The 16,838-nt window shown below is 38.9% G+C and overlaps 2 protein-coding genes across 4 annotated transcripts in view; one reads left to right on the top strand and one right to left on the bottom strand.

The window, feature by feature from the left end:
• The window catches only part of map6a (microtubule-associated protein 6a), a 49,199-nt gene extending 44,755 nt beyond the window's left edge, over positions 1–4,444 (top strand). For 2 of the 3 annotated variants that reach the window (XM_067432938.1, XM_067432937.1), the window contains exon 4: positions 4,144–4,442. In XM_067432938.1, coding sequence (XP_067289039.1) covers positions 4,144–4,247 — 104 coding nt within the window. In that variant the 3' untranslated portion in view covers positions 4,248–4,442. Of the gene's footprint in view, positions 1–4,143 lie in introns of all 3 variants that reach the window. The other variant, XM_067432936.1, reaches the window with a different exon arrangement.
• A 6,260-nt stretch (positions 4,445–10,704) lies between these two features.
• umodl1 (uromodulin-like 1) overlaps positions 10,705–16,838 on the bottom strand; it is a 31,897-nt gene continuing 25,763 nt past the window's right edge. Inside the window, exons 12-16 of the mRNA XM_067433824.1 lie at positions 15,778–15,914; positions 14,124–14,357; positions 12,885–13,044; positions 12,181–12,262; positions 10,705–10,894 (exon numbers count right to left, since the gene is read on the bottom strand). Of these exons, the coding sequence (XP_067289925.1) occupies positions 10,707–10,894; positions 12,181–12,262; positions 12,885–13,044; positions 14,124–14,357; positions 15,778–15,914 (801 nt within the window). The 3' untranslated portion in view covers positions 10,705–10,706. The remainder of the gene's footprint in view (positions 10,895–12,180; positions 12,263–12,884; positions 13,045–14,123; positions 14,358–15,777; positions 15,915–16,838) is intronic.

Here is a 16,838-nt window from a genome sequence, read left to right as displayed (position 1 = left end):
AATCGCTGTCAGTCAAAAGGATATGCAGACCCTCCAATCATCACGCAGAAGCTCGGAGTCCGGGCCAGCCCACTCCCCATTCACTCCCAGAGACGCTGAGCGTCCGTGGGCGGGACATAATCGCAGCGTTTATCCAATGACCGTCTAGTTTCGAAGCGCTGAAAAAAACCGTTCAAAGCAGCCCCATTGAAGTCAATGGACGCTGGGCTTCAATAGGGAAATGCACTGTGACGCTGCGAATGTATGAGAACGAAATCGAGTCAGCCGACCTGCTATATGTAACTGATTCTGAACGAACTCGTCTTTGAGATGAACGTTTTCTAACGTATTTTTAGTCAATACAATGTTAATATAATAGTACATATTTGACCATTAATTTTGTGACATTATAAGGGAAGCCGAGCTTCCCTTGCAGTCTTAAAGAAATCGCCACTGTTAGCTTCTGCTCTGACAGCCGCAAGACCAGCCAAACCTGCGAGTGTGTGTTAGAAAATGAGGAAATATGAGAGAATGTTGTGCTTGGCACATTTTGTGTCTTCAAACCAACCTTGTTCTCCAACCAAAGTTTAAATCCCGTCTGGCTAACACGTTTCCCATAATGTTTAGACATTAGGTCAGTAGCAGGAGAGTAGCGGGTCTTTTAATGGCTGTTCGAATGCATTTGACCACATGAGCGTTTACACTTCGAAAGCAAGCCAGTCGAAAGCGTTTTCAACTACCTCTCGAAAGTGCTCGAAAGTGGACCAGCTCAAAATGTTTGCTGAATATCGTTCTGTTATATCAGGGACTATATCAAAGACTTTACACATAGGAAGACGGTGCACTCCGATTACTTATGAATGGGAGAAAATGCAACGGCCAATATGGTGAATAAGCCCCGCCTTCTAAATGAAAGAGCCAATCGTTGAATAGTAAAGTCATCGTGTCACTGCAACTAGCTCCGGTTGCTATAGAAACAGTCAAGTGTTCCTGGACACGCATTTACGATGGCCTTAGTCAAGGCGGGAAACATTTTTTTTGTCATGATTCAAGCATTTAGAAACACAATGTATGAGGCCGTTGTCAGATTTCATTGGTGATTTTAAATGTGAAGAGTAATCGTAAGCTTGGCGAGCACTTTTGGAGAATTTGATGTTTCCCAATTCAAAGAGATAAAAGAGTTAAAAGACAAAAAAGATTCAAAGAGTTACCCCAGTTTCAAAGATGGCCGCCGAGTGAAATGACTTGTCTTAAAGGGACTTAGTTTGCTGTATCTGATCTTATCACTTAATGAATTTTCTAAACACAATTATGTTTTAATGAACATTTGCATTCTTTAATTATTCAAACATATAGCAACCACATAATGAAAGCAGTAAGGCACTCGAATTAGAGCCGTAAAAGAGTCGCGTGTCGTGCCAAACAGGATCCTTTGCGGCCGTACGGAAGGCACTCAAGGACGTGAATAATATTGCATATTAATAATATATTATTGCATATTAAACATATTCATTCAAACATGCTTATCACTTACATTTGTCTCGCTACAGATAGAATCTCCATCAGATGCGGACAGTTTTGAAGTATTTTTACTTTCCAAGTAATTTTGTTTTTTCAAGTATAGGCTATGAAGAGAAATGAAGTATAGGATATATACTTTATCAGTTTTCTTCTCTGGAAAACTTTTACTTCACAAAATTCCAAAACATAATATTTTACTTTTTACAGCAATACATTCACATTGAATATCATTGAATACTTAGTTACATTAAAAATGTAGTACTGTATGCTTTTATTCAAGTAAAAGTATTCAAAGTTTTACTTGCACTCTTAAAAAGTGCTGGGTTAAAAACAACCCAAGTTGGGTTATAATTGATTTGTTTGAACCCAGTGAATGGACCGATTCAAACAACCCAATGTCTTGGTTGTTGTCCAATGGTTTGTCCATTTTCAACCCAACTTGGGTTGTTTTTAACAGGGAGTGTGAGTACAAGTAAGAAATGACTACATTTTTAATGTAATTAAGTATTAAAGGTAAGAAAACAAGTACTTTTATTAATGAAATGTGGAGCTGTATAAAAAAAATGACATTATATATTATGCTTTGGAATGCAGTGAAGTAATATTTTCTAAAGAAAAACACAGTATATACTTAAAGGGGGGGTGAAACACTCAGTTTCAGTCAGTGTCATGTCAATCTTGAGTACCTATAGAGTAGCATTGCATCCTGCATATCTCCGAAAAGTCTTTAGTTTTTTTATAATTATATAAGAAAGATGCGCTGTTCCGAGTCTTTCCGAAAAAAGCCGAGCGGGTGGGGGCGTATCGTGTGAGCGGAGCTAAATAATGACGTGTGCGCGCTGCTGCTATTGTGTTGAGTCGAGTGCGTCGTAAAGCTGTGTCATCCCTAACAGCGGGAAAAACACTTTATTCAAAATAAAAATATGGCTTTTAATCAGATACAGCCATACATCTATGATCCGGAATCAGACCCAGAGGCTGCAGTTGAACAGGAGCAGCAGCAAAAACGACTAGAGCAGGACGTCTCTATGTGCTACAAGTTATACACTAACTATATAATATGCTTAGCGGCTTGTGTTATTTACATATTTATACTTGAATTATATCGTCGTATTTTTGTCTTTGAAGGTGTACATGTGGGAAGTGCAGTTGTGCACGTGTGTATGTGTGTGTGTGTGTGTGTGTGTGTGTGTGTGCGTGTGTGTGTGTGTGTTTTCGCGTGGTTTGTGTAGACAATTGTAGTAAGCGGACTGGATTTGCACGGCAGGTTAAGTTAGTGTTTACATAGAAAGACATGGAATAGTAGCGCATTTGAATGAAGAAGCGCGCTTATTTAGTTCAACATTTCTATTTCAATTTATTTATATAGCACTATTAAAAACAACTATCGTTGACCAATGTGCTGTACATGGAAATCAAAAAACATAGAAAAATAATAAAAACATATTTCCCCCCTCTTTGTGTATTGTTGTTTGGAGTGCTTTTACAATACACAAACATAAAGTTACACATATAGTGGCCAGCTAAACAAATGTACACGCACTACACATCGCATGCTCCATTGATCAATTAACTATACGTGATCATGTTTGGGCTACTTGATGAGGATAGGCAAAAACACAGACATTTGAAGCAGTCTCACTCACCGCCTGCGGTTCTAACGTTGGGACTGCTCCATCATTCAGCATTAGGCGATCGGGAAAATCCGGCGTCGAGCTGGGCCTTGTTTATGAAACAGTCGGCACCGAAATGCAGCGAACAGATATAAACATTCGCGCAACTCAGTTGTTGATCCGGAAAAGCAAATTACATCCACTGTTGCCTTAACGCGGGGTTTTTGGGGAATCTGTGCAGGACTGTCTTGGTCTGGCAACCAAAAACGCACTTTTTTGGTGACATTGTTAATTTCTTGAAGTCACATCACCTGTGCAGCAGCCTACGAGCCAGCGCTTTGATGAGCGTAGGCTGTTGCTTTCGCTCTCTCCCTCTCTCTCTCTCTCTCTCTCTCACGCTCTTCCGGTAGAATTGTCCGTAAGGCCCATACAAGGAAATTCCGACCTATTAACCTCAAGTGGACCCATGATCTCAAAAAACTTGCCGAAACTTATGACTAACCGGAAGTAGTATTTTTGACAAAGAAATACTCCCATCAAACGTCCACCTTAACTTTTGAAACTTTGTCTATGTTTAGGATGGGATTCCAAGTCTTTAACAGTGTAAAAAGATCAGTATGCATGAAACAGCATTTCACCCCCCCTTTAAAAAATTTGCTTGAGTAGAAAGTAAAAATACTTTACTACTGTCTGCCTCTGATCTCCATAAATAGAAATAATGAGTAAAAAGGCACTCGAGGACATAAATAATATCTTTATCATATGTTATTGCATATTAGACATATTCATTCAAACGTGCTTATCACCTACATTGGTCTCGCTACAGATAGAATCTCCATAAATAGAAATAATGAGTAAAAAGTGGTCTCAGGATGCTCAAAGCCTCGTTTCTTCAGTGTACAAGTGCGATCTTCCAGATTAAACACCTCATGTTGTGTCTCTGTGTCTCTCTTTCTCTCCCTCTCTCTCTCTCTCTCCCTCTATCGCCCTTCCGTTCCTCCTTTGGCAATAACACTGTGCTGCTTCCTAGAGAATCTGAGTCTGGCCTCGGACGAGTCAGCGATTATTATTCCGCGGGTACCTCTGGAGGAGAACCACTGGTGGAACGACCAGAACCACGGAGTCGGGGAATAGTCCGGTTCGCTCCGGACGTCAAGTACTGACCCAAAGCACACGAGCGAGACGAAGGCAGGCAGCTATAGACAGAGCAATGAAGTCATGAGAAATATTTTAGGACATATTTTTGCAAGCAGAGAAACGTGGAATTAAAGGAACATTTCAGCGTTTTTAGAAATAGGGCTTATTCAACTTCTTTCCAACATTTAGATATGTGAGCAATGAATTTTTGTCTCAGTGCATGCGTTGGTTTAGTGTGGCAGGGTCGCCGCTAGCTTAGCTTAGCATAATGAATGGAATCCTATGTTGCCAGCTAGCATGTCCAGAGTAAAAGTGATCCAAAAAAACAAAAACAAAAAAACACCTATTTCCTTCTTGTAGCCTGCGTGTTCACAACGAGTACAAATAGCGAAGCAGATTAAGACTGGGTGATTTCCTAGGCAGATATTCACTTGGGACTATATTATGGGGAAGCAGAGATATCACGCAACACATTACGGTCGCTCAACAGCCGGAGGACATGAGGATGAGAGCCGAGGAAATCAGAAAATCGTCTAGTCTTAATCTGTATTGCTATTTGTACTCGTGAATATGCAGGCCACAAGAAGTAATTAGGTGTTTTTTTTTGTTTTATTTTTATCCCTTTTACTCGGGACATGCTATCTGGCAACACATGCCAACACATGCACTGAGACAAAAATGCATTTGCCCAAATATCTAAATGTAGGAAAGAAGTTGAATAAGCCCTATTTCTAAAACCGCTGGAGTGTTCCTTTGAAGTACTGTATGTATATATTGTATGTTATAGTTTAAGAATAAATTACGAGCTTCCTAATGAACAAATAGTATACCTGCGCTCCTAAACTGTTTGCAACAACTGAAATGGTGCTATAAATGTATTTTGTGTTATGCTCTTTCTCAAAACATAATGTTACCATGATGAGCATTTAGTGTAGCAAATATCATGTCAATAAGTGCTTCCTTATAGTATAACACTGAGTCTAATAAATGTGATATGAAATGTGATTTTTCTTTGTAATCATTGCAATATCCATGAAGAAATCTGTGAAATCTCACTCATAGCCAAGAAATATTATTGGAAAATTACATGCATAACAAACATACCTTGAATGTATTTATTTAGTTTTGATGATGCCACCCCTGTTATATATTGGTGTACATTTAACAAAATCGACTTCAGCTCATTATGAAAACAAAAGAAGTCAAACGGAAAGTCCCCATCCATCATAATGGGTGAGCTGTCATTCCTCATTTTCCAAGTCAGTCTTTATAGCAATCCTCTGAATAATAATAATAATAAGTTTAGAGGGAACTTTGGACAGAGATCTAATAAAAAATGTACAACTTAAAGGGATAGTTCACCCAAAAATGAAAATTACCCCATGATTTACTCACCCTTAAGTCATCCGAGGTGTGTATGACTTTCTTTTGTCAGACGAATACAATCTGAGATATATTTAAAAATGACCGGCCTCTTCCAAGCTTAATATTGGCAGCACAAAATTTGAAGCCCAAAAAAGCTCCACACAGTTTGTGGGGTTAATAAAGGCTTTCTGAAGCAAATCGATGCGTTTTTGCAACAAAAAAAAAGTTTAAAAAAAATGCCATAACGTAACGTGATGACGTAACGTAAGCTTTTAGAACTGCGAGAGGCTTTACACTTTCTTCGTAAGTTGAAAAGGCGTTCCGTCGCAGGCTATATATTTTACTTTATAAATTGCAATAAATAATGCTCAACTGAGACATTCGCAGGTCTCATTGGCAAAGCGTACCTTTGGCAACGTTTTTGCAAACCACAAAATATGTACCAATACGTACATATCAAAGCTGGTGTGTGGTGAGCGTTCTGGCGCAATATGGCTGCCGTCGCATCATCCAGGTGGTGCTGCACATTGGTGGTGGTTGAGGAGATTCTCCCCTTCTATGTAAAGCGCTTTGAGTGCCTTGAAAAGCGCTATATAAATCGAACGCATTATTATTATTATTATTATTATTACTGCAGTTTCCAACAGAAATGAACACTAGAGGCAGTAAAACAGCAAGCATTTTTTATATATTTTTTTGATTTTTGATTTTGGAGTTTGTGTCATTTAACTAGCTCTGTTCGGATTTTCTGACATACTAAGCTTGCTCGATAGCTCAGCTCATACAGATTTGTACTTGTAATGCTAAAAGCTCAGGAACAAATCCTGTGAAAAACGAGTCGTGATAAAAGAGCTCAAAGACGAGTTCAAAACACAAGCTAAAATTTTATTTTTGTCACATTTGCTTTTGTTAACACTCTCGGGTAGGTTTAGTGTGGGTACACGTTAAAAAACCAATCTGTTCCGGAAAAAAACTAAGCTTTTAGCGCCATCCAGTGGACATTTCACTATGAAACTGTCAGAATATGAGTCTGATGCTCCATTGGGCTGTGATTATGGGGCGTGTTTCAACCCAACCAGGAAAGACCTCGATTGGACAGACCTACAACCAATCAGAGCAGCGGAGCGACGCATCATTAGTTTATCAAATGTCAACAGAACTCAACTGCACTGTGTTGCCAAGTCCACGTTTTTTTCCGCAGGTTGTTTTCTATGTCCGCGGGTTGAAGTGACTATTATGTGATATATAGACCCATGAGTGCGAATTTTAGCAGCACCCTTGCCAAAATCACACACATTTTACCCCAAAATGCCATATTTTCCCCGTAGAACCCCCCGAGAAGCTATTGTTTAGGGCTAGTAGTTGGCGGGTTTTGTTGTTAAAACTTGGCAACCCTGTCTGCACACACGCTGGAATAAACGATCTTTGCCGGTGTTGTAAAAAAATAAAAGAATTTAATGATACACAGAGTACTTACCCAACATGATCATCATTTCTGAGAGAAATAGTGAAGGTGATGCAGATACAAACAAGCTCTCCGTTTAGGATTAGAACAAATATAACCCAAGCCCCTTTGATGACGTGATGATTACGTTACTGTTGATCATCTGTCCATCATTGGCTAAAGCCCGCCCTGATGTTCTCATTGGTCAGTTTCTGTTGATCATCTGTCCGTCATCATCTAAAGCCCGCCCTGATGATCTCATTGGTCAGTTTCTGTTGATCATCTGTCCGTCATCGGCTAAAGCCCGCCCTGATGATCTCATTGGTCAGTTTCTGTTGATCATCTGTCCGTCATCGGCTAAAGCCCGCCCTGATGATCTCATTGGTCAGTTTCTGTTGATCATCTGTCCGTCATCGGCTAAAGCCCGCCCCGGTGATCTCATTGGTCAGTTTCTGTTGATCATCTGTCCGTCATCATCTAAAGCCCGCCCTGATGATCTCATTGGTCAGTTTCTGTTGATCATCTGTCCGTCATCGGCTAAAGCCCGCCCTGATGATCTCATTGGTCAGTTTCTGTTGATCATCTGTCCGTCATCGGCTAAAGCCCGCCCTGATGATTTCATTGGTCAGTTCCTGTTCGGAGATAATTACTCCTCTATGGATCGAGTCCAGACCGAACTGCCCGACCTAAAGGCCATCCAGGCTAGTATGATGACCTCTTATAGCCTATGTTGAAAGAAAATGTTTTTTCTCAGTTCATGAACTGTCTTGAGACCTTTCGGGCTTTCTCTTTTCCACTACCCATGTTCTGTGTGAACCAACCTACTTTATTAGCTGGACTTTTTTTTACATATCACTGATTATAATAGGTTACGCATATACACTTAGGGTGTTTTTCTGGTTTGACAAGGCAGGCAGGTAGAAAATGAGACCATGACCATATTTCTATATGAACGTATTCTAGATGATGGTCACTTAACCAAACCAGAGCCAAAGTAACTAATCCACGCTGGCCATTTCCTCAGGGATGCTTTAAGAACAACAACTCTTATTATTAAAGAGACTCTTGAAATTCTAGATGAGATGAACACTTGATCTGATCTTCAGAGACTCAAGGAACTGAACACAGACTTCTGTTTAAATGACAACGCTAATGCTTTAGCTGCATCCGAATATAATTGCATTTACTGGAATAAAGGACATTAACTTTGTGTCCTTCCTTCCTACAGCCCATTGCTCTTTCTAAAAAAAAACTGATGAGAATATCACGACCTGGGCTTATTACATTACACATCCTCTGTTACAGATGATAAATAGAATATAATAATAAAGAATATATATATATATATATATATATATATATATATATATATATATATATATATATATATATATATATATATATATATATATATATATTTTTTTTTTTTTTTTTTTTTTTATATTTTTTTTTTTATTAAATCATATTTATAGGTAGATTTTATGTATTTTTTTTTCCTTTTGTTTACTGTATTTAACCATTTTTAATTGGCCCAGATGAGCTATTTCTTCCATGAGATATTTTAACATGAGATTAATTACTGGAGGGCTTTTAGCACTAATTAACAGAAACAGAAGGAAGCAGTAATTAAAATAACATATTTTTGTATTTGGTGCACATCTTCCTCCTTACACAACTTACAAATCCAGATATTTTTTATAGAACTGAATGTTTGCGGCTTAAATATGACCATAGATCGTGAACTCAAGTGTGTAAAATGATATGACATGCTTGTTTCCTTCAACACGTATGAATTTTTATACAAACATAAACATGCTCATAGATCCACCCACACTCATATATTCATAAAAACACACAAATACACAGTTATGCAGCTCGGAGGCATGTTGCCACGGAGATGCTTTACTTTTAGCATGTAGATTAATAATAATTGGTGAATTGTGACCCAATCTCTGAAATGTATTTAGACGCCAGCCAGATCTCTGGAGAATTCACAAGATCGAGTTTGTTCTCTCGCACAGACTCCATGTACTCAAAGTCTCCGATACTCACTTTCATTTTTAGGAAATATTAGAGTTAGTTCATCCTAAAATAAACATGAATTCATCATCGACCTACCTTGGTGTTCTCGTAGTGTATACCCTTCTTTCATTTTCAGACCATGCACAGAAAGAGAATAGAATAATAAAAATAACAGAAAAAACCTGTTCGCTCTTGTACGTCCATATGGCAGTTAATTATGACCAGCATCAAGGGTTTAAAAAAGACACAAACGTATCATAAAATGGTTTACTGTGGCAAGAAAAAGGTTGACCCCCTTGCAGGGTGTGTGTGTGTGTGTGTGTTTGTGTGCTTGTTTTTGTGACATATCAGGACAAAAATGTGTATAATGCCATGGGTATGACACAGGTATTACAGAAAAGGCTGACATATGAGGACATTACCCATGTCCCCACTTTACAAAATGCTTATAAATCACACAGGAGGAGTTTTTATGAGAAAGTAAAAATGCAGAATGTTTCCTGTGTTGGGTAGATTTAGGGACTGTGTGTGTGTGTGTGTGTGTGTGTGTGTGTGTGTGTGTGTGTGTGTGTGTGTGTGTGTGTGTGTGTGTGTGTGTGTGTGTGATGGGTAGGTTTAGGGGTAGGGGCAGTGTAGGGGGATAGAAAATACGGTTTGTACAGTATAAAAACCATTACGCCTATGGAATGTCCCCACAATTCACAAATACAAACGCGTGTGTGTGTGTGTGTGTGTGTGTGTGTGTGTGTGTGTGTGTGTGTGTGTGTGTGTGTGTGTGTGTGTGTGTGTGTGTGTGTGTGAGCCTGTTTATGTGGTTTATGAGGACACAAATTTGTATAACTACATGGGTATTACACTGGTATTACTCTATAAATGTGGTTTATGAGGACATATCAAATGTCCTCATAATTCAAATGGCCTTAAAAACATACTAAATGATGTTTTTTTGAGAAAGTAAAAATGCAGAATGTTTCCTGTGATGGGTAAGTTTAGGGGCAGTGTAGGGGGATAGAAAGTACGGTTTGTACAGTATAAAAACCATTACGCCTATGGAGAGTCCCTGTAAACCACATAGACCAACGTGTGTGTGTGTGTGTGTGTGTGTGTGTGTGTGTGTGTGTGTGTGTGTGTGTGTGTGTGTGTGTGTGTGTGTGTGTGTGTGTGTGTGTGTGTGTGTGTGTGTGTGTGTGTGAAATAAACTGTCTGAAACACTAATTTAATAGACCATTTAATCCACAGTTAAAATTACCCATTTATTTAAAATATTACTAATAAAACACTAAATGTACAGCACATGCAGACAACAGACCAAAGTTGTTGCTAATACAACAGCGTCCTCTAGTGTTGTGTTTAAGAGAGCCATCACTGACCAAGCTGTGTGTATCCGGTAGTTTAAGTTTTAGTGCTTGCAAAACTAAAAGCAGAATGACTTTCATAGTGGAATATTTTTAGTACAAAAATATAGTTAAATTAAACCTTTAATTTCAATGTTCTATGGGAAATTATAAGTAATATCCAATAATAGTGATATTAGTCGTATAGGCTAATGGGTAATGTTTAGTATTAGGCCTATATTAGTAATATCCAATCATAAAATTATACCTCAGTTTACGGGTACTGAGTGTTTACGTGCTAAAAACATGATAGCTGAAGTTCTCCTGCTGTGGGTTTAAATTAAAGTTGTAGTTCCCGATTTTCCTTTTGTGACAGACCAATCCTGCGATGGCTGCGAGGGAAAGCAGAAACACACCGACGCCAAGCAGAACAAATCCAACAGTCGGCAGGGCAGTTGATGTATCATTTTGGGGTGATGCTTTAAGAAAAAGAAAGATTTTGTCAATTATATTTTGTCCTTATATACAGAGAATATACACCGATCAGGCATAAAATTATGACCACCTTACTAATATTAATGACCTGTCGAGGCATGGACTCCACTAGACCCCTGGAGGTGTGCTGTGGTATCTGGCACCAAGATGTTAGCAGCAGATCCTTTAAGTCCTGTAAGTTGCGAGGTGGGGCCTCCATGGATCGGACTTGTTTGTTCAGCTCATCCCACAGATGCTCGATTGGATTGAGATCTGGGGAATTTGGAGGCCGAGTCGACGCCTCAAACTGGTTGTTGTGCTCCTCAAACCATTCCTGAAGCATTTGTGCTTTGTGTCAGGAGCATTATCCTGCTGGAAGAGCCACAGCCACCAGAATACCGTTTCCATCAAAGGCTGAACATGGTCTCAGCAATGCTTAGGTAGGTGGAGCGTGTCAAAGTAACATCCACATGGATGGAGGACCCAAGGTTTCCCAGCAGAACATTGCCCAAAGCATCACACTGCCTCCGCCGGCTCGCCTTCTTCCCATAGTGGATCCTGGGGCCATGTGTTCCCCAGGTAAGCCACACACACACACACACCCGGCCATCCACGTGATGTAAAAGAACACGTGATTCCTCAGACCAGGCCACCTTCTTCCATTGCTCCGTGGTCCAGTTCTGATGCTCACGTGCCACTGCTGGTGCTTTCGGCGGGGTCAGGGGTCAGAGGTCACCCTGACTGGTCAGCGGCTATGCTGCCCCATACGCCTCAAACTGAGCTGCTCTGTGTATTCTGACAGCTTTCTATCAGAACCAGCATTAACTTCTGGAGCAGTTTGAGCTCCAGTAGCTCGTCTGTTTGATCGGACCACACGGGCCAGCCTTCACTCCCCACGTGCATCAATGAGCCTTTGCCGCCCATGACCCTGTGGCCGGTTCTCCACTGTTCCTTCCTTGGAGCACTTTTGATAGATACTGACCACTGCAGACCGGGAACAGCCCACAAGAGCTGCAGTTTTGGAGATGCTCTGACCCAGTCGTCTAGCCGTCACAATCTGGCCCTTGTCAAACTCACTCAAATCCTTACGCTTGCCCATTTCTCCTGCTTCTAACACATCAACTCTGAGGACAAAATGTTCACTTGCTGCCTAATATATCCCACCCACTAACAGGAGCCGTGATGAAGAGATCATCAGTGTTATTCACTTCACCTTTCAGTGGTCATAATGTTATGCCTAATCGGTGTATATTACATGAGCATTCATACTTTTTATAAAATAAGTATTTACCTTCAAGTAATCTGTTTAAGGGTCCAATGGAAGCCGTCGCTTCCGCTGAGCCGTAAGACCTGGATGCACTCCTCAAGCAGTCCTAATGAACAGCAGACAGATGATATATATATTACACTTTCTTACAATGCATACAGTTTATGCAGAAGAGTGAAAATAAACAATAAAATGTGATGGAAATGAAAATAAATAATTTGTAAAATAATTGTTTTACCACAACCACTAATTATTTATTTATTTAGCATCAACTAGAGTGATGCCAGGAATGAATATGGATGCTTAAAATAATTCAAATAATAAGTATAAAATAAAACAATAATTGTTTGCAGGTTAATTCTTTTTTGTCTATGTTAGGGCTGTGCAATATTGAAGAAAAATGTGATATGCAATATCTTGTTAAATAATGTGCTATTCAATATACGATACGATATTACAGCTAGTGTGTAAAATCTATTTAAATTATATATATTTTTAAAATCTTTAAAAACTGAGAATTAAGACAGTGAGAGACTGCAAGTTATTGTTTTTTGCTAAAATCTTTTTAACATCAAGCATGTCCCATAAGTAACAGTCGTGTGCCCAGTCTGCTATATGCAGACCTAAAACGGACACTTTTCACAATGTTGAAGTAGCCTATTAAAATCATTCAGATTTTGCAGTTGCAATATGTACATTTGCGATATTCCAATAATTTACGCTCTCACAGGTGTGCAGGTGTTGTCCTGAGTTTCGAAACAGATCTGGATCTCGCAGTGCAGGAAGATAACGTCCTTATCCATCAGAGAGAAGATCCGCACCGACAGCAAAGACACGCTGTCGTTCCCGTTCTGAAGAACAGTTGTGGGCAAGTTTGCCACGGCACACCTGAGGAGCAGAGAGAGAGAGATGTGTGTGAACGCTGGCATTACCCAAAAATTTAATTTCGGTCATTAAAGGGGCGGTGAAACACTCAGTTTCAGTCAATCTCATGTCAATCTTGAGTACCTATAGAGTAGTATTGCATCCTTCATATCTCCGAAAAGTCTTTAGTTTTATTATATTTATAAAAGAAATATGGGCTGTACCGAGTCTTTCCGGAAAAAAACGAGCGCCTGGAGGCGTATCGTGTGGGCGGAGCTAAAGAATGACGAATGTGCACAAAGCGGTGACGTCCTCAAGCGTGGAGAAACCCTTGGCTATCAATCTCAGCTAATAGATAATGATCCACAATCATTCGGAGGCTGAAATAAATTGAAAAGGAGAAACAGCAGCAGCAGGACGTCCGTCTCTGTGGTATGGACTGTATTTAGTGGCCTGTCAACATTTGTGTGTCTTTACTCGCAGTGTATGAGGACATGATTCGGTTTATGGACTAAACTAAACTAAACCTTAGCAGTAGCAAGCAAAACGGTTTTGCACGTCAGACTAGTGTAACGTTATACAGAACAACAATGGAGTAACGCTAGTGCATTTGAATGACGAAGCACGCTTTGTGAGAATGCTAGGTTTATGTTTGGGTGGTCTTACAATAAACAAACTGACACCTATAGTGGTCAGCTAAACAAATGAAGTTTCATAACTAATTATATTTCTCCTGCAGCAGAATTGTGAACTTTTGTAATGATACATCTGGGCATTAAAGGTGCACTATGCAACTTTCCGTCCACTGGAGGGCGCCTATTCAAAACAAAGGCGTAGTTTGATGACGCAAAGTTTGAGCGCAGCATCTTGGGACATGTGGTCTTCACCTCACAGCCGGTGGAAAATAGGACTCGATTTAAATGCATCATTATAATTAAACTACAAACACATGAGGAGAGTCGAAGCACAATGTTCTTCCGAAAAAATCATTTTTTCCAAAATTAAAAAAATATATTTTTTTTTACTGAATGTACATAGAGTATTTAAAAGTTGCAAGTTCTAGCCATTGCAAAATGTACATTCCCATCTTCAAAGACACCCACCCATCAATCAGAAACTCAGGGCCGCGTGACACTGTGGAGTCTTGGCCTGAAGTGACCCAGCACCTATTGATGACTGGGTTGATTTGGGGGACAGTAGGGTTGAGCCCGACCTCCACAATGACCTCCTCATCCTTGGAGAAGGCGTAGTTCTCAGGCAATGGAGACATCCCATTCATCAGCCGCAGTGTGGCCTGGAAGCGTCCAAATCCTGCCACCAGACCATTGATCATATACCTTCAAAAGACAGGGCGACGAAATGAGTTTCAGAAATCAAAAGATAAAAAGTTTTTTTTAAGAAAATGTACCCTTCTTTGATTTTGGGACCAAATGCTATTCATTCATTGTCTATGTGTGTGTGTGTGTGTGTGTGTGTGTATGTGTGTGTGTGTTTGTGTGTGTGTGTGTGTGTGTGTGTGTGTGTGTGTGTGTGTGTGTGTGTGTGTGTATATAAGTTTGGAACTTTTTATTGTTTTTGAAAGGAGTCTCTTCTGCTCACCAAGGCTGCATTTATATTATTAAAAAAACAAAAAAGCTACAATATTGTAAAGTATTATTAAAATGTACAAAAACTGTTTTCTATTGTGATCAAAGCTGAATTTATCATCATTACTCCAGTCGTCAGAGTCACATGATCCTTCACTAATCACTCTCAGATGAGGATCTGATGATCAACACACATTTATGATTATTATCAACAGTTTAAAACAGTTTTTTCTGAATTATTTGATGAATGGAAAGGTCAAAAGAACAGTATTTATCGGAAATAAAAAAAGCTTTTGTAACATTGTACTCCTGTTCAAAAGTTTTGGATCGGTAAGAATGGGTTGTTTTTTGTTTTTGGTAAAAAACTTCAAGAAATTAATACTTTTATTCATCAAAGATGCATTAAATTGATCAAGTGACAGTAAAGACATTGTTGCAAAAGCTTTATATTTCAGATAAATGCTGTTCTTTTGAACCTTCATTAAATAATCCTGAAAAAACTGTTTTTAACTGTTGATGATAATCATAAAAGTTATTAAGCATCAAATCCTCATCTGAGAGTGATTAGTGAAGGATCATGTGACTCTGACGACTGGAGTAATGATGATAATCTCAGCTTTGATCACAGGAATACATTAGATTTTTAAATATAATAAAATAAATTAAAAAAGTTTTTTAAAAATTGTACAAAATTTCACAATAATACAGTTTTTGCTCTATTTTTGATCAAATAAATGCAGCTTTGGTGAGCAGTTTCCAAACTTTTGACTGGTAGTGTGTGTGTGTGTGTGTGTGTGTGTGTGTGTGTGTGTGTGTGTGTGTGTGTGTGTGTGTGTGTGTGTGTGTGTGTGTGTGTGTGTGTGTGTGTGTATATATATATATTCTAAATAATCATTCAGAACAATGACTAAAATAATAATAAAATTGGAATGAAAATAATATCACTATATATATATATATAAACGACAGACGTTAAATTACTGGAGTTCCCTCTCCTTATAGGTATGTGTCTCAGTTTGATCTCTGAGTTTAGGAAATATATGTGTTGTTTAATGCGCTGACATAATTAACACCTTAAATTGCGTCAAGATGTTCTTGATGTAACAAGAGAAGCGGTACTGAGACGAGAAAAACAAGCTCCATAGAGACGGTTGCTATGGAAGCACTGTACCCTGTCAGGGCACCGTATCCCATGGAGATGATGATGTCACTAGGGTAAGTGCAGATGATGGGAACTTTTAGATGCACATTTGGAGCCACAGAGAAATTGTTGTATAGAATCAGATTAAATGAAGTATGGTTGCTGTTCTGAAAGACAAAAAAAATGTCATTGGTTATCTTATCTTATCATACTAAATACTGCATAAACCATTTTTATAGTTAACTAAAACCATAACACATATACTTTATTTTGATGTACTTTTAAGACTTTAAGTTGACATGCACTTGCAAAGTTAGTCTACTAATAGTCTGAAGAATGTCTGATGGGGACCCAACCCAACAGTTCACTACTTGGAAAAAACAAATAAAAATCATTTAAAAAAAAATAATTATATATATATATATACAGTGCCTTGCAAAAATATCCGGCCTGGTGTGTTCTTCATGATGCTCTCTGCGCTTTAAACGGACCTCTGAGACTATCCCAGTGCGGGTGCATTTATACAGAGACTTGATTACACACAGGTGGATTCGATTTATCATCATTAGTCATTAAGGTCAACATTGGATCATTCAGAGATCCTCACTGGACTTCTGGAGAGAGTTTGCTGCACTGAAAGTAAAGGGGCCGAATAATTTTACACGCCCAATTTTTCAGTTTTTGATTTGTTAAAAAAGTTTGAAATATCCAATAAATTTCGTTCCACTTCATGATTGTGTCCCACTTGTTGTTGATTCTTCACAACAAATTACAGTTTCATATCATTATGTTTGAAGCCTGAAATGTGGCAAAAGGTTGCAAAGTTCAAGGGGGCCGGATATTTTCGCAAGGCACTGTATAAACTTTAACTAGCTCACCTTTTAAAAAAAGAGGTTATGAAGTGAGAAATCAGATGACGAGGAGAGACGAACTGACTAAACATAACATTCCCTTCCAAAGGATCCTAATGCTGGGAATGAGCTTAGTTATTGACAACAATGTGAATGTCTCAGCTGAGCATTATTTATTTGTGTTCGCTACACATCTTTTATGCCACTATCTGAATATAATGCGGTAGAGCTGAATATAAT

The sequence above is a fragment of the Pseudorasbora parva genome, chromosome 23, assembly GCF_024679245.1.
Source record: "Pseudorasbora parva isolate DD20220531a chromosome 23, ASM2467924v1, whole genome shotgun sequence".
Classification (NCBI taxonomy): Eukaryota; Metazoa; Chordata; class Actinopteri; order Cypriniformes; family Gobionidae; genus Pseudorasbora; species Pseudorasbora parva.
This window is presented reverse-complemented; position numbering and strand designations above follow the sequence as displayed.